This window comes from Stegostoma tigrinum, chromosome 30 (genome assembly GCF_030684315.1).
Source record: "Stegostoma tigrinum isolate sSteTig4 chromosome 30, sSteTig4.hap1, whole genome shotgun sequence".
NCBI classification, from domain to species: domain Eukaryota; kingdom Metazoa; phylum Chordata; class Chondrichthyes; order Orectolobiformes; family Stegostomatidae; genus Stegostoma; species Stegostoma tigrinum.
Genome location: NC_081383.1, coordinates 44937839 through 44962310, shown reverse-complemented (window position 1 = coordinate 44962310; position 24472 = coordinate 44937839). Strand labels below are relative to the sequence as shown.

Here is a 24472-nt window from a genome sequence, read left to right as displayed (position 1 = left end):
ATAATTACAATGAAGATCCATTTTTATATGGATCTTTTTACAAATTGTGTAGGTATTTACATTGTCTGAGGAAGTTAAATTGAAACATTGATGTCAAACTGAGAAATTCTCAACCATGTGTAGAGTGATGTTCCAACCGAAAAGTACATGAAATTTCAGTTTTATTTATTTTTGTAGTACATTAATCTAAATGAGCCACATGAAGTTCCCAGTTTAGCTTGAATACTGTTTGTCTAACATGATGAAACATTTGTCTCCAGGATCGTGCCTTTTGGTCAGATGTGGATGGCAAGGCTGTGTACAGCATTAACCGGTTTAGAGAAGCGAATGTGACGGTTCTGGCACAAAATCTCACTGAACCACGAGGTCTTGTCGTGTTCCACAGGCTGATGCAGCCAATTGGTATGACGGCATGTCTTAACTGAGCAACTTCAGGATCTTAGAACCCCTACAGTGTGGAAACAGGCCATTTGTCCCAACAAGCCCCCACCAACTCCCTGAAGAGCATCCCAGACTCACCCCTTTGCCTTATCCCTGTAACCCTGCATTTCCCATGGCTAACCTACACATCCCTGGACACTATGGGAATTTAGCATGGCCAGTCCACCCAACCTGCACGGCTTTGGACTGTGGGGGAGGAAACCAGAGCAACTGGAGGAAACGCACGTAGACGGGGAGAATGTGCAAAATCTGTACAGACAGTCACCCAAGGGTGGAATTGAACCCAGGTCCCTGGTGCTGTGAGGCCGTTGCATTCTCACTCCAAGCATGGATTGCTGATGTTACGCAAAAGCTCTTGCCTTTCCATTCGTAATGTTACTCTTTAAAAGAATGTATGAAGCCAGCCATAACAGACCCTTTGGTCTAACCAGTTCATATCAACCATAATCCCAAACTAAACTAATCCCACCTGCCAGCACCCTCCAAACATTTCTTATTCATGTACTTATCTAAATGTGTCTCAAACGTGTAACTGTACCTACAGAGACCACTTCCTCTGCAAGTGCATTCCACACGTGAACCATTCTGTGTATTTTTAAAAAAAACCCTCTTCTTAAAATCTTTCTTGTCTCACCTTAAAAGATAGTGTCCCCTAGTCTTGAAATCCCCCACCTGAGGGAAAAGACACCTGCCATTCACCATATTTAAACCTCTTATGATTTTATAAACCTCTACAAGTTCACCTCTCAACTCCTATGCTCCTGTGAAAAATGTCACAGCCTACCCAGCCTCTCCTAACTCCAAACTCTTCATGCCTGGCAATATCCTGGTAAATCTCTTCCAAACTCCCTCCAACTTAATGCCCTTCCTTTAAATAGGGAGACCAGAACTGGACACGGTAGTCTAGAAGAGGCCTCACCAGTGTCCTGTACAACTTCAATATTTCCTATGCTGAAAGGTCTGAGCAATGAAGGCAAGCATGCTAAACTCCTTAACCACCCGATCTACGTGATGCAAATTTCAAAGAACTCTCGGGTCTTTGTTTTACGACATTACCCAAGGCCCTACTTTTAATTGTATAAATCGTGCCTTCCTTTGTTTTACCAAAATGCATAACTCTCATTCATCCAAACTGAACTCTATCTGCCACTGCTCAGCCCATTGACCCAATTGCTCAAGATCTCTTTGTAACCTTGGATAACCACCTTCACTGTCCACTATATCACTGATCTTGATGTCATCTGCAAACTTACTAACCACACATTCTATATTCTCACCTACATTTTAGAATATAAATTTTAAAACCAGCCCTTTAAAAGAGGTTGCTATTGAGTGCTGTGCACGTCTTAAACTGATAAATTTGGTGTAAGGCGCACAAACCACTATCTTAAGCTATCAGAACCAACGCTCTCTTCAATATATATATATATATAAAAGATCTAAGTTTTTGAAATGGATTGCCCTGCTCAATGAAATTGCTTGTATATAGATGCACATTAGTTTTTGATCTGAGTTACGCCACTTGGCTATTACAAGAGCTGAGTGAAGTAAACCTGAGTAACTCCAGCACCTTCTCACTATAAAGAATAGGTGCAGGAGTGGGTAATTCAGCCCTTGAAGCCTGCTCTACCTTTGGTTACTGATCCAATCCACTTCATCCCTGCTCTCACTTGTAGATCAAGAATTTGTCTTACTCAGCCTCTGCTGCTCTCTGGAAGAGATTTCGACAGGCTAATAACCCATTGAAGGAAGAAATATTGCACGTTTCTGTCTTGACTGAGAAACCCATGCTGTTCTATACACCCACAAAAGTGGAGGTTTCTTAGTGTTATTCCATTTGAAGTCTCCTCTATCTTTAAGTAAAGTACGCCTCTCATTCTAAACTCCAATGAGGTACATAGCTAACTTGCTCAACCTTTCTCTAGGTGCACATGCACCAATGCAGTTGTAACAACAGGCCTTCGCACTTTTTAGAGTAAGGTGGAGGGAATATAAAGGCCAGCATTCAGTTTATCTTTATAATTACTCACTGCACCTGCATGCTGGCATATTTGCTCATCTAAACCTTGTTGCATTTGGGTGTAGATTTTATCTGTATCAAAGAATTCACAGATGATGCTGAACAGCATTGGTGAACATCCCTGTATCTGACTTATGATGTTGAAGTGGCAGAAGATGGTTAATGCTCGGACACTCCCTTAACCTATCTAAATTCCTTTCCTCTATCAAGCTTTCAACCTGCTCTCCACCTTTCATTTGTAATTATATTATCAGGTCATTTGATTACCAATTAAATGGCAACAAAGACCATGTCAGAGGTTCCTTTGGAGGGTCTAAAATACACTTCATCACACTGTTGCTTTCCTTCATTATGTTATGACTTCAACTGTTTTCAGTGATAGACCTGAAACAGGTGCCTTCAGATCAAAGTTGAGCAAGGCTGTGAGATGCTACCGCACAATTTATTATTTAACTGAAATGGCTGTTCACCTTCTCAAAGATCGGTTGCTGCTAGGTGTGAGTACTGTCTGAATGGAAAATTCTAGCCTCAGTCATAACTAAATTGACCACATAGACCACACTGACCTGAAATATATGGATGGCTGCAATGTCCTTGCCCCCTCTGCACTAGATTTGCACACCACTCTGCAATTTGGAAGAGACTTGGTCTGTTATTGAATGTTGCCAAAATAAAACCTAATATTAAACCAAGACAACAAAGTTTGGAGCTGGATGAGCACAGCAGGCCAAGCAGCATCTTAGGAGCACAAAAGCTGATGTTTTGGGCCTAGACCTGAAACGTCAGCTTTTGTGCTCCTAAGATGCTGCTTGGCCTGCTGTGTTCATCCAGCTCCACATTTTGTTTTCTTGGATTCTCCAGCATCTGCAGTTCCCATTATCTCTAATATGAAACCACGTGGCCAGTCAAATATTCTGCCACTGCCGCCTCCACCCCTTCCGAAGACATTCTGGAATATGTTGAACCTTTCCCACACCTAGGCAGAGACCACTGTTGACAGAGATCCAACACTGGCTCAGCTTTGCTAGCTTAACCTTCTACAGACTATAATGGTGAGTGTTAGCAAATAAGACCTTTACAAGTCTAAAGCAGTAAACGTCACCACACTCTTATGCTACAGTGATAGTGTGTATGACCTACACAACACTAGAGGAATTCATCAGTAATGCTTCTGCTAGACTCAACAGGAGGACTATTACACAAATGTCCTATAAGTGCCTTATCTAATTATTAATTTTAGATTATGCCATCTGGTTCTCACTGACTCCTGCTCCTCCTCTTTGAATTGCCTAATTTTTTTGAAAATTCCAGATCAGCACTCTTTCCCACACTGAATTCCCAACTTTTATTTTCTGTTTCTCTACAACTGAGCACTGTGCTGCTTAGGGCAGAAGCATTACTGGGCTGTGTTTTATCAGATATGATTTATAATATTTGGTATCTCCTCTCCAGTCAAACACGCAAGAAATTCTGTGCAAAAGATTCCTGCATAAGGGGAGAGATCAGCAATCTTAAACCAAAGAAAAGGCAATTGGCATATTAGGCAGCATCTCCCTAAAGAGTAGGATTTTCCACTGTCGTCCTATGTTGATGCTAACGTGCTGATTGTGTTTAGCTATTAAACACACAAATCACACTCTGGTCCTAATTTGCACATTTCTCTTTCTTTGTGTTAACTTTCTTTGTGAAACAGTACAGAACTGGTGTGTTGAAGAACGTGCTGCTTGTGAGTACCTGTGTGTGCCTGCTCCTTACACTGAGCAGCACTACACATGCTTGTGCCCAGATGGTGTGATACCCATCAGGTCTGGACATACATGTGAAAAAGGTAAGGTAAACCATTGCCTAAATGAGAGTAGATCCATTTGGAGGAACAGGCCACTGTAAATCATTTTCATATAGTCTCTGGGTAATAGGGATTGGTAACCCTCTGCTTCTTAGAGGTCCGTTCTTTAGGGGTTTCTAAGCGAATGAGTCATTTCTCTCTGTGGCATCACAACTGAGCATAGAACATAGAACATTACAGCACAGTACAGGCCCTTCGGCCCTCTGTTGTGCAGACCTGTCATACCGATCTCAAGCCCATCTAACCTACACTGTTCCACGTACGTCCATATGCTTATCTAATGACACCTTAAATGTACCTAAAGTTGGCGAATCTACTACTGTTGCAGGCAGTGTTCCATTCCCTTACTACTGAGTAAAGAAACTACCTCTGACATCTGTCCTATATCTATCACCCCTCAATTTAAAGCTATGCCCCCTCGTGCTCGCCGTCACCATCCTAGGAAAAAGGCTCTCCCTATTCACCCTATCTAACCCTCTGATTATTTTATACGTTTCAATTAAGTCACCTCTCACCCTTCTTCTCTCTAACAAACAGCCTCAAGTCCCTCAGCCTTTCCTTGTAAGACCTTCCCTCCATACCAGGCAATATCCTAGTAAATCTCCTCTGCACCCTTTCCAAAGCTTCCACATCCTTCTTATAATGCGGTGACCAGAACTGTACACAATACTCCAAGTGCGGCCGCACCAGAGTTTTGTACAGCTTCACCATAACCTCTTGGTTCCGGAACTCGGTCCCTCTAATAATAAAAGCTAAAACACGGTATGCCATCTTAACAGCCCTGTCAACCTGGGTGGTAACTTTCAAGGATCTGTGTACACAGACACCGAGATCTCTCTGCTCATCTACACTGCTAAGAATCTTACCATTTGCCCTGTACTTTGCCTTCCGGTTACTCCTACCAAAGTGCATCACCTCACACTTGTCTGCATTAAACTCCATTTGCCACCTCTCAGCCCAGCTCTGCAGCTTATCTATGTCTCTCTGCAACCTACAGCATCCTTCATCACTATCCACAACTCCACCGACCTTAGCGTCGTTTGCAAATTTACTAACCCATCCTTCTACGCCCTCATCCAGGTCACTTATAAAAATGACAAACAGCAGTGGACCCAACACCGACCCTTGCGGTACACCACTAGTAACTGGTCTCCAGGATGAACATTTCCCATCAACTACCACCCTCTGTCGTCTTTCAGCAAGCCAATTTCTGATCCAAACTGCTATATCTCCCACAATTCCATTCCTCTGCATTTTGTACAATAGCCTACTGTGGGGAACCTTATCGAACGCCTTCCTGAAATCCATATACACCACTTCAACCGGTTTACTCTCATCTACCTGTTTGGTCACCTTCTCAAAGAACTCAATAAGGTTTGTGAGGCACGACCTTCCCTTCACAAAACCGTGCTGACTATCCCTAATCAATTTATTATTTTCTAGATGATTATAAATCCTATCCCTTATAACCTTTTCCAACACTTTACCAACAACTGAGGTAAGGCTCACTGGTCTGTAATTACCATCTGTCATAGAATCATGCAGCACAGAAGAAGCTGTTTGGCCCATCTAATCTGTACCACCAAAAAGACACACAAATCTTTACTGTTCTCACTTTCTTGTTCTAGGCCTATAGCCATTAATGTTATGGTAAGTTAAGTGCTCATCCGAGTACTTTTTTAAAGTTTGAGGTTTCCTGCCTCAGGCAGTGCAGACCAGACCCCCTCACCCTCTGGTTGAAATAGTTTGTTCTTGAATCCCCTCTAAACATCCTGCCTTCCACTTTTAAAGTTACGCCCTCTTGTTATTGCCCATCGGGTAAGGGGAACAGCTGCTTTCTATTCAGCCTGTCCGTGCCCCTCATACTCTTGCACGCGTCAATCAGTCCTCTCTGTCTTGTCTGCTCTAAAGAAAATAACCTTCACTGCACAGTAGTCAGAGATGGGAATCCCAAGTTGGCTTATTATTAATCTCCTTGAGGCCACTTTGCAAGGTCTATCTGAGATGCAGTAACCTGACACAGACCAGCTGTTGGACTGAATAATAGGATAGTGCAGGTATTAGTATTTGGATCATAACTGTATCTGTTCTGTACCAGTGGTGTAAGTGAGGGCACCCAAATGTGATGTGCCCAAGTTTGCTGATACAAAGCTAGATGTGAAGATAAGGAGGGATTCAACAAAACTGCAAAGGAATCTAGATCAGTTACATAAGTGAACAACAATGAGGTAGGTCAAACGTGGGAGGAAGAAATAGAAAATTTTGTTTTCTACCTTAGTATTGGAACCTGAGTGTTCTGCTACATGAATCTTAAGTTAAAATGCAGGTACAGCAACCATTCACCTGGTTTATTTCAATTGTGTAAGGCCTTGAGGATGCATCAGGAGTGCTGTGTTCTGTTTTGATCTCCTTAGTCAAGGAAGGATAAATTTGCCCAAGGTGTTCCACGAACGTTTACAAGACTTGATTTTATTTGATCTGATTTATTATTGTCACGTACTGAGATACAGTGAAGAGTATTGTTTGACATGCTAACTAGACAATCATACCTTATGTAAGTACATCACAGAAATAGAACAGAATGCAGAATATGGTGTTACAGCTACAGAGAAGCTGCAAAGAAAGATCAGCTCTAATATCATAGATTCCCTACAGTGTGGAAACAGGCCCTTTGGCCCAACAAGTCCACACTGACCCTCAGTCCCACCCCGACCCATCTCCCTAATCTACACATCCCTGAACGATACAGGCAATTTTAGCATGGCCAATCTAATTAGCCTGCACATCTTTGTCTGCATGGGTTTCTTCCCACAGTCCAATGTGCAAACTCCACACAGTCGCCTAAGGGTGGAATTGAACTCGGGCCCCTGGCGCTGTGAGGCAGCAGTACTAACCACTAAGCCACCATACCACCCCTAATGTACAAAAGGTCCATTCATAAGTCTGATAGCAAATGGGGAAGGACCTATTCTTAATTCTGTTGTTTTGTGGGTTATGGTTTTTGCTATGGGTAGAGATTGAGAACTAGGCCTGTATTAAATGGAATCAGAAGAATGAAAGGTGATCTCACTGAAATACATGATATTCTTTGGGTATTTTGCTGGCAGTTGAAAACCAGGTCAATTTCAGTACAAGAGAAATTTCTTCGCTCAGTGTTAAGAACCCTTGGAACTCTGTCTCCTAGGGGCCCAAACATGCTCAGTTGAACGTAATCTTAGGGTACAATGTTGTGTATAAAGGAAAACAAGGAATACGGTGATGGGACAGGAAAGTGGAATTGAGGAAGATGATGATCTTATTGATTGGTGGAGCAGACTTGAGGGGCCGAATAGTCCCATCCCACTTCTACTCCTTATGTATTTACAGCTTAGTTCTGTCCTGGTTAGTACCTTTTCATCAAAACATTACCTTCATAAATGACTTTAGGCTGTATATTTCAGAAACCGACTCCGGCGCTTCCTCGCGGGAGCGTGACGACTCCGCTTCCTCGCGGAATGACCTGAACCAGCTTGATGCTGTATCTGTTGGAATTATCGCTTTGATTGGCAAGTTTCTTTTTGTTGCACATTACATGTTTCTATTTCAAAAAGCTGTGTGGTACTGCGGGGAGAATTCTTCACATTTGAAGACCTTAATTCTTGAGAACTGATCTGCTTGTTGGACTAAATGCAGGGCAGGATTGAAGAAATACAGTGAAAAGCACTTTTTTTTGCGTGCTAACCAGACAAATCATGCCAGACATAAGTATATTAGTAATCGGACAGAATGCAGGATACAGTGTTACAGCTACAGTGACGTTCCAGAGAAAGATCAACTGTAATATATGGGAGTTCTTGTTCATAAGCCTGATAACCGTGAGGAAGAACCTGTTTTTAAATCTGTTTGGATGAGGTACAGGTGTAGACTTGGAGCCTGGCCAAGACTGAAATTGTGTGCAGTAACCAAGAATGCCAACAAGGCAGGGAGAAAGATAAATCTTATAGAGGAGGATGTGGGCAGGCTTGGTGATGGGGTTAAAACTCAGCTCAGTCAAATAGAACACACAAAGTTAGCTTTATACGAAGCTTGGGAGCTTAACAGGATCAATTATTAAAAGATGCTTTCCTTTGAGGAGTAATTTAGAACCAGGAGCTATGATTCCAAAATAAGGTGTTTAAAGTGAAAAAGAGAATTTAATTTTTTCCCTGAGTTATTAGTCTGTGCAATTCTCCTTCCTAGAAAACTGCATAGACTGACTATATTTTAAGGCTAAATTAGACAGATTCTTAATCTATAAAAGGAGTCAAATATTGGCAGGCAGGAAAGTGAAGTTACAGTCACATTTCATCAGAAATGATCTTGTTGATTGGCAGAAGTAGTTTGAGGGGCTGAACGGACTTAGCGACCCACTTCTAATGTGTCTGTTGTCTCAGCCTGAATAAAAATATTCACAATGATCTAGAAAATGAGTCTTGCAGTATATGCAGATGTTTTCCTTTGGTATTTGTTTTTCATTTTAATGCAATTAAAGAAGCTTAAGTCTACTTGTGACTTGTGCCACAAACCTTGAATTTTCAATGGTGTTTTATGAAGATGTAATATGGAACATGGCTGGATAGGGTATGCAGAGGGAGCTGGAGCATTTCAGTTGCCTTCTTGGGGGTGCTCCCTGGAAAGGAAGGGAATACCATTCAAGGCAGACTTCCTTGCTAGTCTATCCGTTTGTGATCAGAATGATAGCATGAGGCTGGATTGCAGCATGTGTATCACTTTTGTAAATCTTTGAGTTATTTCCTTTTTATTTTCCTGTTTGCAGTGATCATGCTTGGATTTGTGATGTGTTGTGCTGCTGTACATTGGCAAATGATTGTTGGCCGTGTCAAAACATCAAGCTTCTGTTCTGTCCATCTCAACGCCGAGAATTCAACAAACTGTAGTGGACAGAGAACAGACAGCATTTCCCAACAGTAAGTATTGCCACCATAATATTAAGATTAGTCAGTTTATGTTGCACACAGCTGTGACTGATCCATTTGTGATCCTGAACCAATTGCAAGAATGCACAGACTTGATAGTTGAGAAGGCTACAAGGCAGAAACTAGACCTCTTACTACCATACATTACATTGTGAGATATGATCCCAAACAAATTATTAATTTTTACAATGACTCCCTAAATCCAGCAACCTGACTGGGCAGTAACTGCAAGGACAAACAGACACTTTGCAGAGCAAGCGATAATAGGAACTGCAGATGCTGGAGAGTCCGAGATAACAAGAGCTGGATGAACACAGCAAGCAGGGTTTACTGAGTAATAATGCTGGCATTTCTTGGGTCCTTTGGCATTTTACAATGCCCTAACATACTGTTGAAATGTCACCTCACAGTGGAGGAAAGGCAGTGATTGATTTACCCACAAGGACCTGGGGTAACATCTTATTGAATCGATGAAGCCTCTGATGGCACAGCATTGTAGCATTCATTCTATGCTGGCATCTTGAGTGGGGCATGAATCTACCAGCTTCCAATTCAGGCAAGAGTGATGGTCAAAATGGAGAAGCTGACAAGATTTTTCCTTCCTAATTTCATGTAGCCAGTGATTGAAAGCTATTGAGAACACTGGGAAAATACGTTCTATCTAACATAACAAATTGTGTAGCTGGATGAACACAGCAGGCCAAGCAGTATCACCTGTTCTCTTTGGGAAATTTTCTGGGCAAGGAACTTTGAATAAAGTTTCTAGTATTTTGTCCAATTGGGAAATTTGAGAGTATCTGAGAATTGAGTGCTAGTATGATACTGGAAACTAGCAGTAAATAAATTTGCATCCAGATACAGGTGAGTTGGGATTTGCCTGCTAATGAGATGCATCCTGTTTGGATCGTCCTTTTTCCCTACAGCAACCAGCAAAAGCACAGCAGCTGAAATTCCGTGTGCCTTTCGTTAAAGAGGCAATGTTAGCCTGAAAGTAGTGTTTTAGAGACTGAAGATGCAAAATAATACATGCCCTTTCTGCGAATTAGTGATGTGATCAATTATTATTGCATCTTTGCACTAAGATGAAAAGAAAAATTGAATGCTGAAAAGAATGAACCAGTGGTGAAATATTAACTTGAGGCTGATTGACCTTCTCTGTGTAATACCTTTGATGTTAAGTGTCAGTAAAGTTTTCCCATGTAGTGCCCTTTGAAAATGACAAATCTTGTCGTCAATCATGTTTCAAAATGAAAGTTTCCAAAGGATTTGCACTCTGGATTAAGTCTCATCATTGTGACCTGGGTCAAGAAACACCAGGAGGGCTAATTGTGACAGAAACAGTGAAGGGTTCCATTTCAAGGTTAAAATCTCAGCAATGGGCCAAGTGTTCGGACCTCTGGATTGAATGTGTGACTGAAGTTCAGCATCAGTGTCACCCTGTGGAAGCCCCTAATGTGTTGACATGTGGGAATCGCCTGGAAAGTTTACGGTTCTGATGGGCAAGTCCCCTGATGTCAGGACCCTTTGTGAATGGCACAGTTCCATACTTACCTGAAACTATCACTTCCTAAGTAATGATATGTTGAAACCTGGTCCAGCAGTTGACAACCTCCACATCCAATACCCACTCTTTGCCACTTTGCTGACCTGACTAAAGCAACACCTAACCTGAAACAGCTACCTCCCTACCAACCATCCAATTAGTCTGTTAACAACCTGACCACCCCCAACTCCTCAGCCACAACCTCATTCATTTACCCAGACCAGACCTTTAGCTATTGGATGGCAAGTTTGATGCTTGAAGGAAGAGGCATGTCCTGCCTTTTCTGATTCCACTCTATCATAACAGAGATGTTTGAGTTTGCTGCACTTCATGTTTTTTGGACCCGGGATTGGGAAGATTCTAGAAGGAACATGCAGTATTGAGTCTGGAGAGCCTTCATGTCTGGTGACAATTGCAACCATATTGTTGCTGCTCCTTGGAAGATTTGGGCCCTTATTTTAGTGAAATACATAGTTGGATTGTGGTGCTGTGGATTTCACCAATAACTACATCCCATTGTATGTACGATGTACTGTGGCTCCAATTTTTATCTCTTTGTCAATGATCCAGCCCTACTCCAAAATTTAAATAATGAATTGAGACTAAGGTGGTAATGCAGCATCAGCAAGTTTTACAGTTCAATACAATTTTGGGTTAAAACCCTAGAATACACTCCCAAACAATATCGAGTGTCCCCACATCAAGTGAACTGCAGTAGCTCAAGGAGGCAACTCATCACTGTGACAAGCAGGGATGGGCCAGAATTTATGGCCTAATCAATAACACCTATATCTCCTAAATGAATAAAAACAAAATTGGTGAGTAGACTGAGATAATGGGAACTGCAGATGCTGGAGAATTCCAAGATAATAAAATGTGAGGCTGGATGAGCACAGCAGGCCAAGCAGCATCTCAGGAGCACAAAAGCTGACGTTTCGGGCCTAGACCCTTCATCAGAGAGGGGGATGGGGAGAGGGAACTGGAATAAATAGGGAGAGAGGGGGAGGCGGACCGAAGATGGAGAGTAAAGAAGATAGGTGGAGAGAGTATAGGTGGGAGGTAGGGAGGGGATAGGTCAGTCCAAGGAAGATGGACAGGTCAAGGAGGTGGGATGAGGTTAGTAGGTAGATGGGGGTGCGGCTTGGGGTGGGAGGAAGGGATGGGTGAGAGGAAGAACCGGTTAGGGAGGCAGAGACAGGTTGGACTGGTTTTGGGATGCAGTGGGTGGGGGGGAAGAGCTGGGCTGGTTGTGTGGTGCAGTGGGGGGAGGGGACGAACTGGGCTGGTTTAGGGATGCAGTAGGGGAAGGGGAGATTTTGAAACTGGTGAAGTCCACATTGATACCATTAGGCTGCAGGGTTCCCAGGCGGAATGAGTTGCTGTTCCTGCAACTCCTGCCCCACCGAACTCATCTCCACCTATCTGGACTCCATTTTCTCCCCACTGGTCCAGGAACTCCCCACCTACGTCCGTGACACCACCCACGCCCTCCACCTCCTCCAGGGCTTCCAATTCCCTGGCCCCCAACACCTCAGATTCACCATGGACGCCCAGTCCCTATACACCTGCATTCCGCATGCAGATGGCCTCAAGGCCCTCTGCTTCTTCCTGTCCCGCAGGCCCGACCAGTCCCCCTCCACCGACACACTCATCCGCCTAGCTGAACTCGTCCTCACCCTCAACAACTTCTCTTTTGACTCCCCCCACTTCCTACAGACTAAGGGGGTGGCCATGGGCACCCGCATGGGCCCCAGCTATGCCTGCCTCTTTGTAGGTTACGTGGAACAGTCCCTCTTCCGCACCTACACAGGCCCCAAACCCCACCTCTTCCTCCGGTACATTGATGACTGTATCGGCGCCGCCTCTTGCTCCCCAGAGGAGCTCGAACAGTTCATTCACTTCACCAACACCTTCCACCCCAACCTTCAGTTCACCTGGGCTATCTCCAGCACATCCCTCACCTTCCTGGACCTCTCAGTCTCCATCTCAGGCAACCAGCTTGTAACTGATGTCCATTTCAAGCCCACCGACTCCCACAGCTACCTAGAATACACCTCCTCCCACCCACCCTCCTGCAAAAATTCCATCCCCTATTCCCAATTCCTCCGCCTCCGCCGCATCTGCTCCCACGATAAGACATTCCACTTCCGCACATCCCAGATGTCCAAGTTCTTTAAGGACCGCAACTTCTCCCCCCCCCCCCACAGTGATCGAGAACGCCCTTGACCGCGTCTCCCGTATTTCCCGCAACACATCCCTCACACCCCGCCCCCGCCACAACCGCCCTAAGAGGATCCCCCTCGTTCTCTCACACCACCCTACCAACCTCCGGATACAACGCATCATCCTCCGACACTTCCGCCATTTACAATCCGACCCCACCACCCAAGACATTTTTCCATCCCCACCCAAGACATTTTTCCATCCCCACCCTTGTCTGCTTTCGGAGAGACCACTCTCTCCGTGACTCCCTTGTTCGCTCCACACTGCCCTCCAACCCCACCACACCCGGCACCTTCCCCTGCAACCGCAGGAAATGCTACACTTGCCCCCACACCTCCTCCCTCATCCCTATCCCAGGCCCCAAGATGACATTCCACATTAAGCAGAGGTTCACCTGCACATCTGCCAATGTGGTATACTGCATCCACTGTACCCGGTGTGGCTTCCTCTACATTGGGGAAACCAAGCGGAGGCTTGGAGACCGCTTTGCAGAACACCTCCGCTCAGTTCGCAACAAACAACTGCACCTCCCAGTCGCAAACCATTTCCACTCCCCCTCCCATTCTCTAGATGACATGTCCATCATGGGCCTCCTGCACTGCCACAATGATGCCACCCGAAGGTTGCAGGAACAGCAACTCATATTCTGCCTGGGAACCCTGCAGCCTAATGGTATCAATGTGGACTTCACCAGTTTCAAAATCTCCCCTTCCCCTACTGCATCCCTAAACCAGCCCAGTTCATCCCCTCCCCCCACAGCACCACACAACCAGCCCAGCTCTTCTCTACCCCCCCTCCCCCCCCCCCACCCCCCCCCCCCTCCCCACCCCCCCCCCCCCCCCTCCCCACCCACTGCATCCCAAAACCAGTCCAACCTGTCTCTGCCTCCCTAACCGGTTCTTCCCCTCACCCATCCCTTCCTCCCACCCCAAGCCGCACCCCCATCTACCTACTAACCTCATCCCACCTCCTTGACCTGTCCGTCTTCCCTGGACTGACCTATCCCCTCCCTACCTCCCCACCTATACCCTCTCCACCTATCTTCTTTACTCTCCATCTTCGGTCCGCCTCTCCCTATTTATTCCAGTTCCCTCTCCCCATCCCCCTCTCTGGGTCTAGGCCCGAAACGTCAGCTTTTGTGCTCCTGAGATGCTGCTTGGCCTGCTGTGTTCATCCAGCCTCACATTTTATTATCTTGGTGAGTAGACTTTTGGCCACATTAAATGGAACCTTTGGGGTCCCTGTTCGTGTGATGTGAACAGTGATGTGACTTGTTTGAACTGCATAACAAAACTTAATAGGTACTATCGTTTTTTTCCTGTGTGAATTTCACAGAAGTGGATTCTGTTAAAGCTGCAATTTTGAAGGTAAAAGTCCCTACTTGCATCTAGTGCCTACTGAAATTCTTAGTGAGAGTATACTGCATTGCGGTGCACAGCAATGAAAATCCCTGAAAAGATCAACACAGAATCATGATCTGATTTGATACTGAATTCTGTAATTGAAAAAGATAGCTATTGACACATGAGGAACCGCAGTATTTAGTCAATGATGCAGGCAAGGACCAATTAAGAGTGAAGTGGGATCTGAGAGTTACTGAGATAAACTAGAATTGGTACTGTTACTGTTGGTGTAAGCATGAAACTCTCTGAAGGCTGCCGCGTTTCTTTTGTCATATTAAATCTGCTTGTTGCCATCTGCCTGCTTGTTTTCACAGGTTTTTGCTATCGGAATGAAGGAGAACGAATGCAAGATTTTTTTGTTCGAAGTGTTCAGTATTTAATTTCAGCAGAGCTTCCTATATTGGTGAATTGATTGGACAGCCTAACGATCAGTTAATATTTAATTTTATTGCTCAGGGTTTTTGGTCAAGTATTTATTTGTCAAGTTCTGGTGCTGTTTATAGGATATTTTGATTAGATATGAGGAAAATGTGTCCAAAAATAGATTTCAGCAAAATTACAAAAGGATGCCCCATCAAGAACCTCACCAACCATTCACCATTACACTGTGAAAAGAAAAAGTAAACTTTCTTCAAACACATTTGAGCATTCCAACCTCCAGCACAACAAGTTTACTTACTATAAATCACCACCACCACCAAAGAATGACTTGAAATTTCTTGGACGTATTTCTGTAATTAACAGTATAAAAATTCTGTGTGGGTACTGCTTCAGATTGATCTTCACCATAGAACTCAGGAAGGACTTGGAGTTTTATTAAACGTTGAGGAAGTTGCCATCTTTTGTAAACATGAATTCAAGAGTTGTCCTTACTGACTGACTTTATAAGCAACTTGATATGTAATTCTGATTGAAGTATGAGTCCCTACTTGCATCTAGTGCCTACTGAAATTCTTAGTGAGAGTATACTGCATTGCGGTGCACAGCGATGAAAATCCCTGAATCAAAATTTCCTGACACGGGCAGAAGGTAAAACTTGTCAACAGCCTGCAAGTTTATTCAAATGTAGGCCAAATTGGAAATTTAAGCTTGCTACTTCCTTATTGCTGTTGAGAACCTTTGCATGTGTAAAACATTAATAAGCTGAAAATGACCAGCAAGTTAGCTGAGGAATGTCTTAAGATCTTGTGTGGCATTCCTTTCTGTTGTAGCCTTCAGATATTTAGTCATTTTAAACATAATGATCCTGTAACATTGGAAATATTTATCAGTGAATCTTCAATATTCTAATAGTTTGAGATTTAATGCACTTAAACATTTATTTCCACCATAGAAATTTTATTTATGCATTCTTTCTTAATTGCTTTAACATTAGAATTAGCCTGAGCTGTGTACTTGAAGGTGACTGAAATTCAGCACCACAGCAGAATTAATTTGCTGACATGAACAGGATTAATCCTCTGCATAGTGTGTAGGACAGCACTGCATTGGCTGCAATTAACAGGTTTAGCTAATCTCAGGTTTTTCATCAGAAAAGAAAATGTCAGCATCTTGGCTGGTGCTGCACAGGTAATGGTGCCTGTTCAAACTTTGCATCTCAGATTAAACTGCCCTTTTGGGGGGAGAGAGTAAGAAAGGATGGAAAAGTTAAATGTACAGGAAGTAAATCCTTCAATGTTCTGGATCAGCATTTGGACAGTCGGTATGTATGGAAAAGATCAGGGAGGTACTACTGCAGTCAGGAAATTATATAAATAACATTTTAATTGGAAGAGTTATTTCTAAAATAGGAATGATCATCGTGGGGAACTGGGGAATCTTTAATTTCAAATGATCTCCTCTTCAATTTCCTCTGATTTCAATCAGTGTTCCTCCAATCAGCTTTTTCTAAAAAAAACATTTGCAGGATTATCTTGGTTTTCAGCACTGAAACATTTAACCAGTTTTTAGTTAACTAACTAAATTGGGCAGTTTATAGAAATTTAACTGACATGAGTTTTCCATTATCTTTTTTCTATTGCCTTTTCCATAATTTCCAAACTCTTTTTTCAAAGTTAAAGGGTCAATTTGTGAGCTTTGCTAAACCTTCAGTTACTAAAAGTGTCCTTTGCCCTAGTCTTCTCACCTCCACTTGCCATGTGCTGTTTATTCTTGAGAAATTGGGAAGTAAATTGAAACCTGAAGATATGTGTTCTGTTCACAAATGCACCCAAGTTTAGTTTAGTGGCCTCACTGCACTCTGTTATAAACTAATTCAAACAGGGAAGCCAAAGTAAAATTAACTGACGCGTCAAGGTGCCCCTTAAACTGAGTTGCAGCATATACTGTCTTGTGGTCCAGAGCTTGCACTGCAATTGGCCAACACCATTCTTCTGTCACTTTCCTCCCAGCTCCCACCCAACATAATTGCACAAGTACAAACCTTGCTATTCTCCACAATACAAGCTGCTGAAGCACAGGAAAGAAACAAGTACCATTTCCAGAAGAGTCACCAAATTTTGATTTACTTGCTGAATGTCAACCTTTACGTTCAAGTAGTCTGAAGTGTAGGTTGGATTAACCATGTCTGCATTTGTATTTATACATCCTTTATATTGCAGTGCCCAGCACCATAATTTCTCAATTTTGTTTCTTTCTCCAGGTGTGGATAATTTTGTTAAACTATATGTAATTGTGGCATCATGTGTAGTTAGTTTATTGCCAGTCAGAAGAGTTTCAGTGCATCCTATTTTTCAGTTATGACTCCAAAGTTGAAAGGGTGAAGGAAGAGACCGGCAAGAGTATCTATTGCAGGTCTCTGTTAGAGGGGATTTGCAGCTATTATAACTTACAGCAATGGCCACAATAGAGCTCAGCTTTTTGGAATTGACAATTTCAAGCTCATGATTGCATGTAGGGTTCCAGCCCCACTTTGGGAAGCTCTGGTCTTCTCTGCTGTAGTGACACCAAGTCACTAAATTACAGGCTCCTGCCTGTGATTCAGGTTCTGAGAGCTGCTGGGTTACCTATGTTCTCAGCAGTTGCACAGTGTTTCCTGCACACAGAAAGGTCCACTGCCAATTTACTCAGGTTGCATCTTAGTAGCTGCACCTGTCTTTGGAATAGTGTTGACAGGACAAATCTCTTCAAAAGATGAGGGGATTGACCTGAGCAAAATATGGAAAGAGGAAAATGCTTTTAAGTATGTTATATATACCATTCACACTCCATTTTGTGATGTGTGCATCCAGTCACCTGGACAATCTCATACACCCAAAATGGTGCTATTGTTGTTGGATTTGTTCTTCAAATCTCTTGCATGTCACTACGCATTCATTCTTCTACAGTGCTCTGCATTTCACATCTTAAACGTACTGCCCTTTATAGAAAATCACCTCATTTCCACTGGAAGCTGTTGTCTACAATTAGATGACTAATCTACTTGGATAGTTTTGGATTCTGAGAAGATCAAAATTCAATCTGAATAATTCCTTTTTTCTGTTTGTTGCTGCAGCTTCTACTCTGCCTCTAAGAGTAATCAAAAGATGTAATATTTGGCTACTTTTTTACAAGTCTCAGATCAGCTTCAGAGAATTAAGTTTGCTAAGCTAATTACACTGTACATTAAAAAGGAAGTAAATGCTGCACACGCACACTTTTTGGGATTGTACTTGAACCATAAATGTAAGGATTCACAAGAAATATTTGTTGACTGATTTGTAATGAAACTGGGAGATTTTTGTCTGTGTGAATGATCTTTCCTTAGCACAGCACTGTTCAATGACCTTGATTAGTGACTTGTTTCTTGGCACTGTTCCCATCCAGGGAAAATGATTGATTAAAATTTCAGTAACAAACTCCAGTTAAATCTTTAACTGTGTAATTATTAAAAAAAAGTTTGAGCTATTTTTATTATGAACAGAGTTTACTATGTTTTGTTGTGTTTTTGTAGTTGTCACTGTTAATACATTTGACAAAAATGAAATTTAAACTCTGATGACATTGGATTGAATCATATTTTCTGGGCTCTTGACACTTTTTCTTTCCTAAGGCAGGATGGCGTGGGGGTGCTGGATGCTCCAATCTGGATCTTATTTGTCATTTTTCTTGATCTATTGTTGTGACCTTGCTCAATTTACATGGTTCTGGAGGGGACTGCTGTGCAAATCTACCCAGAAATGCACTCAAAATATTTTGCCATGTAGTGTTTCCACTGCTTCCCTCATCTTTTCTCAGTCATAGAGCTGGAAGTAAGAGTTTTATCTCCAAGCATTTGCATCTTCTCTTTCCTGTTGTTGTTCTTCATCAATTCAACCGTTTTCTTTGTGCTCACCTTTGTTCAATGTTAAAGGAAAACATTTCAGCACAAAACAGGGAGGGAATTACAGATTTTGGTACCTGGACAACTCAGCCAGCTGCCACTTGTACAGTGAAGTTTGGGGGGAAAAAAAGTATGTAGAATGACAATTGGAAAATACAGAAAGACAGCCTTTGCTGTACGTTTCACAGCTGCAGAGGTAAAATTCTGAGATGCACTTTGATTTCTGTTTCAGATATTCATCACATCTCTTTATATATAATTGTTTTGTCTTTGTATGCCCTAGTAATTGTTGGTATTACTAGACTAATTTGAGGCTTCACAAAACGCCTGATTATTAAATCCAACACATTTATTTGAAGTCAAGTTGTCGGAGTACTGCTCCTTCGTCCGATGAAGTGACTGCACCTCGACGTTGCGGAACGCTACACTAACTTTTGTGTGTATACATAGCCCATTTTTTTCTCTGCCTTTGCCTGCAAGCGAAAGGTTCCCCGCCCCCGCCTCGGTTGATTATTCAATTCCACTCCTCCAGTAGAGTCCAGCTGATGATATTTTTACTATAGCAGGGGGATTAGAGTGTAAGGTATATTACAGGAAGCCGGGGACAGAGCTGCCCAGCTCAGCCCCTAATCCAATCCGCCTAACCTAATCCTTTAATGGGCTTTTGGGCAGGATTTAGAGCGGGGATGGGGCACCAGGCGGCCAGGCCGCTAGCATGGAAGAGCTGGGCTGGAGCGGGATCAGCGGCAGCAGCAGCGACGAGGAAGCCGGGGCCCCGTGGGAATGCACGGAGCCTCCTCTCCACCTGAATGTGGGCGGCACCCGGTTCGTGGTCGGGCGGCAGCAGGCAGCCCGCTTCCCCAGCAGCCGCCTCGGCAAGCTGGCTGCCTGCCGGGGCCTGGAGCAGGGCCTGCTGCTCGCTGATGACTACTCTGCTGAGCGGGACGAATTCTTCTTCGACCGGGACCCCGCGGTGTTCCGAGCGGTCTGGCAGCTGTACCGGAGCGGCCGGCTCTGGCCTTGGGCCGGCCTGGGCCTGTGCTCCCGCCGGTACCACTCCGAGCTGCGGTATTGGGGAGTGCGGGGAGCCCAGGCCCAGCGCTGCTGCCGCCTCCTAATGCAGGAGCGACACCAGCGAGATGCCGAGGAGGAGCAGCTCCGCCTGCAGCTGCAGGCCGTGTTGGGCCTGTCCCCGGGACTAAAGCCACCTCTGGGCCCGGCTCACTGGCTGGGCCATTACCGCTACCGGCTGTGGGAGCTCCTGGAGAAGCCGCCGTGTACGGCTGCGGGCCGCCTGCTCTGGGTATCGGGCTGCCTGACCGTGCTAGTGTCCATCACCGTGCTGATCCTGAGTACCGTGCCTGAGCTGAGCGGGGGCCCGAAGCCTGTCCTCTGTGCCCTGGAGACCGGCTGCAGCTGCATCCTCAGTGCCCAGTTTCTGCTCCGCCTGGTCTCGGCCCCGCAGCCCCACCGCTTCCTGCTCGGGCCCATCAATCTGGCTCACCTGCTGGCGCTGCTGCCCTTCTACAGTGAGCTGGCGGCAGAGCGCCTGAGGGCTGGAGGGTCCTGGCCCCGGGCCGAGCACAGTCGCCGCCTCCTCCTCCTGCTCCTCCGTGCAGCCCGCCCGCTCCGAGTGCTCCGGGTGCTGACCCTGGCCCGCTACTCCACCGGACTCCGGGCTTTCGGCTTCACCCTGCGCCGCTGCTCGCAGCAGGTTTGCTGCCTCCTGCTCTTCATGGCCCTGGGGATCTTCACCTTCTCGGCCCTGGTTCACCAGGCCGAGCACCATCTCCCCGGAACCAACTTCAGCAGCATCCCGGCATCCTGGTGGTGGGCGGCGGTGAGGCGGGAGGGCGGGGCGTCCCGGGGAGTGGGTGGGGACACGGGGCGGGGCGTCCCATTGAAGGTGTGGGCAAGGGGCGGGGCGTCCCGAGGAAGGTGCGGTGATGGGGCGGGGTGCCCGGCGAAGTGTGGGGATAAGGGGCGGGGCGTCCCGCGGAAGGGGTGGGGATTCACGGGGAGTGTTTGGGGACAGGGGCGGGGTCAATGTTGGGTGGGTGTTCCCAGAAGGGGCAGAGCATGTGTGCATCATAAAGAGACGTGGCATGATAGGCTACGCCAGTTCGCGTCATGGGGGGCGGGGCGAGGAGAGGAGATGGTGTGGGAAGCGAGGTTGCTGTCAGTTTATTCATCTGCTGAGTGCAATGGACTCTCCTTTAGCCCACTGTGTTAGCCTGGGCCTGGGCGTTCATCCAGAGTAGGGCTAGGGTGGGTGTATCCTGGGTAGACTGCACAGGGCTGGAAGGACACGTCTGGAGGAAAGGTGCAGTCAACGTTTCGGGTATAACCCTTCTTCAGGCCTGGGTTCAGTCCAGGGTTTGAGCTGTAGCTGAGCCCTTTCCCCGTTGATCCTGTCAGTGGCCAATTGATTAAAGTGAAGCTGCCTTTCACTAGAGGCAAGCCCTGGAGACTCTCGGGAATATGACCTTCTACCACCTGCACCAGTGAGAGGTTCAACACATTGCTCTTCACTGAGGTCTGAATGGTGGGTTTGGCTTCATGTGGTTTGGTGCATGTTACAGGATTCATATTCGGGTCAGGGCGAAACCCAAAAAAGGTAAAGAGAGGAGAAGGTGAGGAAAGGGATAAAAGATGGATAGTGACGTAACACCTGGGGATTAAAGTCACAGATTCCCTACGGTGTGGAAACAGGCCCTTCAGCCCGACAAGTCCACACCGACCCTCAAGAGCATCCCACCCAGACGCATTACCCTTTTCCCTGTAACCCATTTACACATCCCCTGAACAGTACGAGCAATTTCCCATGGCCGATCTCATGGCCTGCACATCTTTGGACTGTGGGAGGAAACCGGAGCACCCGGAGGAAACCCACGCAGACATGGGGAGAATGTGCAAACTCCACACAGTCGCCCGAGGGTGGAATCGAAGCCGTGTCCCTGGCGCTGTGAGGCTGCAGTGTTAACCACTGTGCCGCCCATAAAGAGCCTTTAAAATGGAAACATCGATAAAACGACCAAAGTATTTAGAAATAACCGGAAACCTCACTGACATGCTGTCAGAATCTGGGATAGATAGTAGTCGAGTAAAGACATCACTCCACTGACTCTGCCTGAGTTGCTGAGTGTTTCCAGCACTTCGTATATTTATTAAAATAAAGGACATTTCATCCTGAATCATCGAAAGGAAAGAAGCAGATGATCGTAGCTCACCTCCTCGATGGGTCAAAGTTTGTGTTTCAGATTTCCAATACACTCGGTATTTTGTTCTTGTAAATGCCTTGTCGTTTTCATCCAGTTAAAGCCCAGTGAGACCCTATGTTGATGTGACATCTGATATGAGATTGCAGACTTCTCAAAAACATTAGACATCTGCTATGTATAGATTCAAACACCATGCAAGAAGTTACAGAAACAAGTACAGAGAGGGCTGGAGAAACTCAGCAGGTCTGACAGCATCTGCAGAAATAGAAACACTTACCATTTTGAGTCCAGTGTGACTTCTTCAGAATACTTTATTTGTTTTCATACCAGAAGCTACAGGACGGATGTGTCTTGTCTGCCGTGAGGATAGAGACTGGGATGAAGATGAGTCACAGAGTATTCCACAGATGGAGGTTTAAGGATCTGCAAGGGTGGGTTTAAGGTTCCTCTGCTGAGTCAAAGGTACCAAACTATGACCAATGCATAAAGGGTGAAACGTACCAGCCAACCGGGAGCTAGAACAGGGAAACGGACCTCTCGGGGACTTTTAAGAAGTGATCTTATTGATCCATTTTGCTCCCTTTTTTTCCAGGCTAGCATGTCAACAGTGGGTTATGGAGACATCATTCCTGAGACGCTGCTGGGTCGAGTGTTTGCGTTTGGCTGTATTTCCTTTGGGATCATTCTGAACGGCATGCCGATCTCCATGCTTTTTAACAAGTTCTCAGACTATTATGCTAAACTGAAAGCCCTGGAACGGGCTTCAACGCTGAAAGAAAGGGGAGAAATTGCTCTGAAAGATCGGGTTCTGAGGAAACTGGCCCAATGCTGTGAAAACCAGGTCCCCAGAGACTGAGAGAAGTGAAGGCAGAAATATAACCGTGTGGAACCTAGTGGGAAATCAGGGAACATCTAGGCCATCCTCATGTTCAGATTGGAGCGTGACTTCTGCTGATCACCACCCCCCCCCCCACCGCCCACCACCTCCCCGCGAGTTTCTTCCTTCAGCACTGAGTAACCCAGAGCACTGAGTCTATGGGTAGCTGCGGGTTATAGTGACTATGTACAGAAAAACTTGATCCTGGCCCTGCGACTCACACCCACCAGGGAAAGGCGCATGGAGTAAACCGGACCAGATCCTGTCTGATCTAGTGAGGCTAGAAACCAGTGAATCCCTTTGTCAGTTAGTGGCGTGAACTCATACAAAAGGTACCAAACCCAACACTTCTCGTTAATTGAGATAACAAGGTGCAGAGCTGGATGAACACAGCAGGCCAAGGAAGGCTGACGTTTCGGATGTTGGCCCTTCTTCAGAAAATGTCCCTCCTGCTCCTCTGAAGCTGCTTGGCCTGTTGTGTTCATCCAGCTCTACACCTTGTTATCTCAGATCCTCCAGCATCTGCAGTTCCTACTGTCTCTGAAACACTTCTCGTTAATTATCAGGCTGAGGTGCTCGGGATTACTATTTATCTGTTGACATTTCGATTTGAAATGGACTTCTTAATATTCTGATCTAGCTCTAAAAGTCTATCGAGTTGTATAAAAGTTGTCAGTCTATCGAGCTGCCTATCTGCAGGGAAGTCACCATTTCGTGGAAATTATTTACAATCCTACTTTGTCTGGTGTGGAAATAATGCTACCAAATTTGGGCAACGTTGAAATCGAACTTTAGGACCCTGGAGCAATATTATGATAATATTACTGAGCGGTCTCCCCTGGGACATAAATGCTACGTGGATGGTGTGAATCCTATAGATTAACGACGGAAGATTGTAGGAGCGTAGATGTTTCTTAATAATAAACTCGGAACCTGGTGTTTCCTATGTATCAAACTGGACGCCGTAATCAGCGATAACATAATAACATAAATAATATAATAACATGCAATTAGTTGTAAATAAATGTGGAACCTCTAGTTTCATACTGTGTAAATTCAGGAGTTACTACAGTTGAAGAATATAGTGGATCCTACTGTGGTGAATGTTAATTGTTATTTTTAAATCTAATATTCGGCTCTGAACTGCAGTAAACAATATAATAACTGCTTGGTTTAAAATGATCCGGCTCTGTGTAAGTGATAGAAACACATTCATGATGACCTTTAAGAGTGATGGTTTATTGTATGTCAAAGTTTGCATCAGTTATTTTGAAACAAAGAACTTATACACAGCTTGCCATACCAATTTAAATACTGGGTTACAGGGGAAGATAATGCTTTTTGTGTGTGTTGTGGCTTAAAGTTTACTGATGAGTTGATAATTCGAGTTTTTTTTGTGCAAGTCCAAATACTTCAACACACATACAGAAGGTATTGTTACTAAATGCCAGCATCACCTAATAAATGAGTTGGTGAAACAATGAACCAAACTACCCTTGAGAGACTCAACAGAAACATTTAGGGGAAAAAAAATACTGATTCCTTTTGCAAAGATGGGAATTTGTCTCCACAAAATCTATGGTAGCCTCTCCTTCCAAAGTTGTCATGAGCAGATGTATCTATTACAGGAAGATTGATGAAGT

General features: G+C 44.7%; 1 protein-coding gene across 3 annotated transcripts in view; it reads left to right on the top strand.

The window, feature by feature from the left end:
• The window catches only part of LOC125465820 (very low-density lipoprotein receptor-like), a 61243-nt gene extending 38474 nt beyond the window's left edge, over positions 1-22769 (top strand). For 2 of the 3 annotated variants that reach the window (XM_048559707.2, XM_048559705.2), the window contains 5 exons: positions 261-402; positions 4155-4289; positions 7748-7852; positions 9103-9253; positions 22545-22769. In XM_048559707.2, coding sequence (XP_048415664.1) covers positions 261-402; positions 4155-4289; positions 7748-7852; positions 9103-9253; positions 22545-22641 — 630 coding nt within the window. In that variant the 3' untranslated portion in view covers positions 22642-22769. Of the gene's footprint in view, positions 1-260; positions 403-4154; positions 4290-7747; positions 7853-9102; positions 9254-14745; positions 19029-22544 lie in introns of those variants that run through there. The other variant, XM_048559706.2, reaches the window with a different exon arrangement.
• The last annotated feature ends 1703 nt before the right edge of the window (positions 22770-24472 follow it).